Source organism: Silene latifolia, unplaced genomic scaffold (assembly GCF_048544455.1).
Source record: "Silene latifolia isolate original U9 population unplaced genomic scaffold, ASM4854445v1 scaffold_124, whole genome shotgun sequence".
NCBI classification, from domain to species: domain Eukaryota; kingdom Viridiplantae; phylum Streptophyta; class Magnoliopsida; order Caryophyllales; family Caryophyllaceae; genus Silene; species Silene latifolia.
The window spans coordinates 817,917-824,096 of record NW_027413129.1 but is presented as its reverse complement, the minus strand read 5'-3'; the positions used below and the strand labels follow the sequence as shown (position 1 = coordinate 824,096).

The following is a 6,180-nucleotide window of genomic DNA, read 5'->3' as shown; positions in this document are numbered from 1 at the left end:
ACATATGCTAATCCATAGTTAGTGTTATTTTTTTTCTTTGAGAATAGATAGTTAGTGTTATTGGGTTAGATCTTTCTCATCTTAATTTGTCTCATCACATTAGAAATATATATAGCACAAAATTATTGATTTATTGAGCAAAATTAAGCACCATGCATCTCCCATACATTTAAATCTATTCAAAATATGAGAGATTTCGAAGAATAGTGATATTATCTTCTTTTCGCTTTTTTCCCTTCTTTTAAACCACGTTATCGATCTCAATAATTGAAGGAATGGAAAGTGAAATATGTGGCAGTAGAATTTAGAATGTCACAAAGAGAGAACTGATTGTTACTTTCATCTATTATATGCTCACGTAAACCTCAATTTTTTAATTTGATTAGGAAAACCGAACCCAAGAATCATAAGCTAACTAAACGGACTAACGTACATTATTTATGAACCCCGTGAATTTTCAGGGGACATAAAACTAGTTATCTCATTCACATCATTTAACATGGTATCGAGCTAGGTCTCGTTTTGTCATCTCTATCATCTGCTGTCTTCCTCAATTTTTTTCTTTTCTCTTTCAAAATTCACCATGCCCGATTCTGCAATCGTTGCCACCCAGAAAACCCCGTCATACACAATGGTTCACGTTGAAAATCTGGGTCACAGTATAACCCCGATTGTTTTTAACGAGAACAATTATGACGAATGCTCTCGTTCTTTTCATCTTGCACTCATGGCTAAAGGCAAGCTCAGTTATCTTGACGGAACAATCAACAAACCCGCGGCCACGGCTGATAATTTCGAAACATGGCAATCCACCAATGCCTTGGTCACCATGTGTATATTCAATACAATTGAACCCGCCTTACGCAATCAAATCTCTATTCGTCCTGAAGCAAAACATGTGTGGTTAGATATAAAAAATCATTTTAATCAGATTAACGAATCTCGTATTTACCTATTGCAGGCTGATCTATTTGCTTGCCGTCAAGGGCCGACTGAATCTTTGGTCACTTACTACGGCCGAATGACAGCTATATGGAATGTTCTGTCTGAACTCGATGTAATACCCGTCCTCTTAGGGACCCGTTGACTGACCTTAGACACTTGCCTTGGCCTTCGGAAACCTTAAGGGTGATGACTTGTGATGGTGTGAGTCTTGGGTTGCATGTTACTCGATCTAGTTGCGGCTACTCGATCGATTGGCTTGAGAGCTCAATCGAGTCGATGCCACTCGATCGAGTAAGTTCGTCACTCGATCGAGTAACAGGTTTGTAGTGGGGAATTATAAATCGTATAATCGTGAAACCCAAATCATTTCTCCTTTCTCCCAAAACTTAAATGCCGTCATTTCACTTCTCCTCCACCATAGTTCCTCTCCTTGAAGCCTTTGAAAGTGGTTATACCATAGGGATGGGATGCTTGAGTCGGGTAGCGGTCTTGACGCCAGATTGCTTTGTATAGGTATGTTATCATCATCATCATCATCGTCTCCCTTGATTTCAGTTATGGTTATGGTAGTAGTAATAGATGGTTATGCTGGTTGTTATAGGTGGTTATGGTGGTTGCTTGTTGTCTTACGGTCGTGCGCGGAATCACTACGGTTTGCTAAAGGTAGGTTCGCCTACTCAGTACTGTTGGTTGTCTAGAATGTCTGTTATTGTTGTATAGTTGGTTTGTGGTCATTGATGATGTTTGATTGTGGTATGTTGGTTATTGTTGTATTGGAAATAAAAGTTGGTGATTGTTGATTGTACAACTGGTTGAGATTATTTGTCTGTGGCTCTCAAGGTGCGTCCTCGTCTGAGTGGAGTCACTTGCGGGAGTGGCTTCACGCCCTTGATTTGCCTTCTGTGGAACCCGCCACAGAAGGGATGTGCACATTAAGGAACATGGGTTTATCGCTCGGATTGATGAGCGGGGCTTAGGTGGGAACGACTGCGGTCCCCCATTGGCAGGACTGGTCCTTCGGGCAGTCGAAGATGTGTGGTTGTTGGAGAAGGTTATATGTGCGTGTGTTACTGTAATTCCGTATGTCTGCTTTTGTATTTGTTACTTCAGTTGCTGACCTTGTGTGGTTTTGTTGTGTTGTGTTTTTGTGTTGTGTCTGCCGTGATCCACTATGGTGAATAGTCAGTCTTAGCAGGTTGATGTATGGATCATAGCTGGGTGCTTGGAGGGACGAGTCTATCACGAGTTATGGCAGAGATAGTTTCACCTAGTTGATAGTTATGATGAGTTATACCTTTTGTATTAGTTGTTTGGTTAAATCACTTGTAATTAATATAAATGTTCTTTTATCGACATTTAATTATTACTGACCTCGAGTAACCGAGATGGTAACACCTTTATCTTCTAGGGAAGGTCTTGTTATGGTTCCTTGGTAGATGGGGGTGTTACAAAGTGGTATTAGAGCGACGATTTTGGAACCTGTAACTAATGAGCTTAATGAACGTAGTGAGTCTAATAAAATGAACCTGGTGCATGTATGTTTGGAGTCCCAACTGAGGCTTGATTTTGGGCGAGTAGGCACCCTCATTTCGAAATTACGGTCTAATTATACTTAAGCCAGTCACCGGGTATGGGAATATCGAGTCGGAAATTATGTGCATAATGAGTATGGTAGATAGATTAGAAACAACTGTGATGGAGTCTCTAGTAATGTTTAGTGCGTGTATTCATGATGATGAACTGTGAAAGATTGTGGTTGAGTGGAATGTGTGTGGATGTAGTAGAGATGGTGAAGGTACCGATGGTTGCATGATAGTGTTGGATAATATGATGATGATAACGAGCTGTGAGTCTTTGGATGTGTACTAGTCTATAGAGTAATTGTAAATCCTTGTATATGGTGATGGTAATGAGTTATAAGTCTTGTACTAGTTGATAGTGTTTGTCAAGTGGTAATTGGAATTGCAATGGATGAATTTGTTGAGTGCTTTTGTGATATGGCATAATTAAGTCGGATATTTGATTGATGAATTATCATGACATGTTTGAAATTCTTAGCGAACTTGAGTAATATATGATGATATATTGATAGGTGATTGCTTAGTGTAAGGTATACATAAGTTGGATGGTTGAATTCGCGTAAGTAAAGATGACATAATGTGTTGATTGTATATGTGTATAAATTGATATTATAGCGAATTGTCTTGCGTAATGTTTGGTATGGGATGGAGTGATATATGTAATGTTCAGATGAAGTAGTTGTGTACATTTGAGTAGTAATAATGTGGCGTGATTGGATGAAATAATCTGTGACGATTTCCAAATATAGCTTGGAATCGACACGAGTTGTTGTTTTACATAGATTGTTAACTAAACTCGTAACTTTTGACCTTGAACTTGAACTTACTCGACCGAGTACGAGTGCCTACTCTACGGAGTAGACCTTATTCGATCTAGTTGAGGAATTATAAGATCGAAAAGCTGGAACTGCCAGCGAAAACTCGATCGAGTAGCTCTAACTCGATCGAGTAGAGGCCACTTGATCGAGTACCTTACTTACTCGATCGAGTAAGTGCTACAGTACGCGGGTTTTGACGGGATTCATATACCCTTCCTATCTCTTTTCTTCTTATTTCTTTCATAATCTAAAACCCTAACTTCCTCTAATCTCTCTCTTTTACTCAAGATCTTGGTGATTTTGTGCTTAAATCTTTGGTTTCTTCTTGCTTATTTCGTTCTTCCATTTGCTAATCAATCAAGGTAATTAGAATGTTCATCATTTTCTTTGCTTTTAATCAATTAGAATCATATAAAGTGTTGGTGTTTTCTGAAAATTCGATTTATATACATGTAATCTTGCTTATAATTGTTGTCATATGATATAATTGCTTTAATTTGTTGATTATTGATGCTAGAAGTAGAAAAATTGAACCAATATGGGGTTTAAATGGACCAAAATTTCTAGGGTTTGGGATTCAAATTAATATTTTGCTTGTCTTTTGGGTGTAGAATGAGGAAAATTGAGTAATGTATGTTATGGGTATCATGTTTAATATTGATTTTGATTGGTTTTGCTCAAAATTTTGTCTTAAAACTCCGTCTTAAAAGTGCCCCAAACTGAAATTCGCCCCAATTCTTTATGATACTTATCTATTTGTGAAGCTATTTTGAAAGTTTAATTCTCTAATTTGTTAGTGTATTTGTTAATTGATGTCATAATTTTCATAATCTTGATAGCTATAAAGACCGTCTGATGAGAATTCTGAAGATAACATGTTTCAATCTTTTGGATTGTCTTGGTGAAAGTCTGTACCTAGTTGTTTCTCCTTCCATGAGTATGCATGAAAAGTGTACTTTGTATCTTCAAGTAAGTGTTGTTTGTGTACTTAAAGTCATGTGTTGAAACTGATACCGAGACCTACAGTTGGTACCCGTCAAAGTAACGGGGGGAGGGCTTCTGAGCCTGAGGTTGTTGAGGGGAGTCAGGGACCTACGGTCCCACCTGTACCCGAGTAACCCTACCGTTGTCTTTGCTGATTTTAAGCAAAGACAGGCTTTTGTTGAGTTACAGAAACGTCATTTGAAACCAACCCGTTGTGTCGACACCACTATCTTAGAGGACCTTAAAGTGGAAACTGATGTGAGGCACATGTTTGAGACTATGGGTTCGACCGGTTTGTACCGTCTTAGGAAACATTCCTATGCTTTCTTGATCTTGGAGCTCATGAGCTCTTTTCTTTATGATGCGGCGGCTAAGACCGTCCATTTTCGTCTCATGAACACTAGTTTCCTCTTGACCATGGATATGTTTGCTACCCACCTTGGCCTTGCCCGACCGGAGAAGGGTGCCCTTAGGACATCCCGACTGAGTGTGGAGCCAGTAGTTACATGCCTTGCTTTACCGGTAAGAAAGCCCCCACCTCTAGAAACATGTTGATCAATGATGTGCAACACATCACTTTGAAGATATTTCTTCGTGCTTTGACTTGTTTACTTTTTGACCGGAGGGATGTGAGTAAGCTTAACTCACATGAGTGATATTGCTTGTTGCCTACCTTAGCCCCACCCGAGCCCAGAGAGTCTCTTTCAGTGCCCCGGCCATAGTTTGTGCTAGCCTAGCTTTGATGGCCACCTCTGACACCCGTTTCTTGAGCTGTGGTGCCATTGCCACGCGGTTGGCGGAGCGGTTGACCACTTTTGAGGCCTCCTCGGCCTATACCCCTTTGGCCTCGTCTGTACCTACCATGGACCGTGATTACTTTATCGACCAGAAATGGTTGAGGACTTTGGAGGGTGGTGGTTTGGCCTGGATAGTTTGGGGGATGAGCTAGATGAGGATTCCTGACCCCGAGCACTTTCCCGTGACTGAGCCCTTGGCGGTAGCGGTAGTGGCAGCAGACTCCGATGATGAGGAGGAGGCTCCTGCACGGCAGTATTACCTCATTTATGTTGACCATTTGGAGGTGATGCCTGAGCCGACAAAGAGGGATCAGGCTAGACCCGAGGATAAGCAGCCTAGAGTGGGGAGGGGACCGAGACGGGTGAGGGAGAGGGTTGCTGAGACACAGTCGGAGTAGCATGTGCCCCCCACAACATCAATTTCTTAGCTATCATGCGTTCTTCAGTTCCTGAGATGAGGGTGAGTGAGCTCACGGAGAGAGTGTTCACTACCTTGATACTCCGGAACCTCCATGAGATGGCTTATGTTTAGGGCATTGGGACCGAGGCAGCCTAGCCGGTGTGGTGGAGAGGTGTTGGAGATGACAGTGGGATCTTTCATTCCTTTGGCGTGGAGCGGTCTACTTGGGGAGAGCCTCCGAGTTACCCCTACGGTTGCTTGGCACCATGGCGAGTGGGAGCAGATTCCGGCACTGGTGGCATCACGGGTGAGGATACAGCTGGAGCGGGCACGTCTGGAGGCGGTGGTGGCGATGAGGAGATGGAGGAGCAGGCCATGGAGTGATGCTAGTTCCCTTGGTCATGTTTTATATATACTTGATTTCATAGATTTATCATAGTTAGTACTTGGTTGCGGATTTGTTGGTACTTGGTTTGTGAGTACTTTTGTTAGACTATGGTTTGTATTGTGGCCATAATGCCGTATTTTGGAGGATTATCGTACTTTGATGCAGGTAGTTGGTATCAGAAATGCAATTCCAACTCGTATATATACTCTTGGCTTTGGTAAAGAGACTAAATGGGGAATTTTCGACCTCTGGCTACTCGATCGAGTTC

The 6,180-nt window shown here is 41.5% G+C and overlaps 1 protein-coding gene across 1 annotated transcript; it reads left to right on the top strand.

The window, feature by feature from the left end:
• The first annotated feature begins 583 nt into the window (after nt 1-583).
• Nucleotides 584-1,087, top strand: LOC141637631 (uncharacterized). Its single transcript, XM_074447104.1, has one exon. The coding sequence runs from the start codon at nt 584-586 to the stop codon at nt 1,085-1,087; it is 504 nt and encodes a 167-aa protein (XP_074303205.1).
• Nucleotides 1,088-6,180: the final 5,093 nt, after the last annotated feature.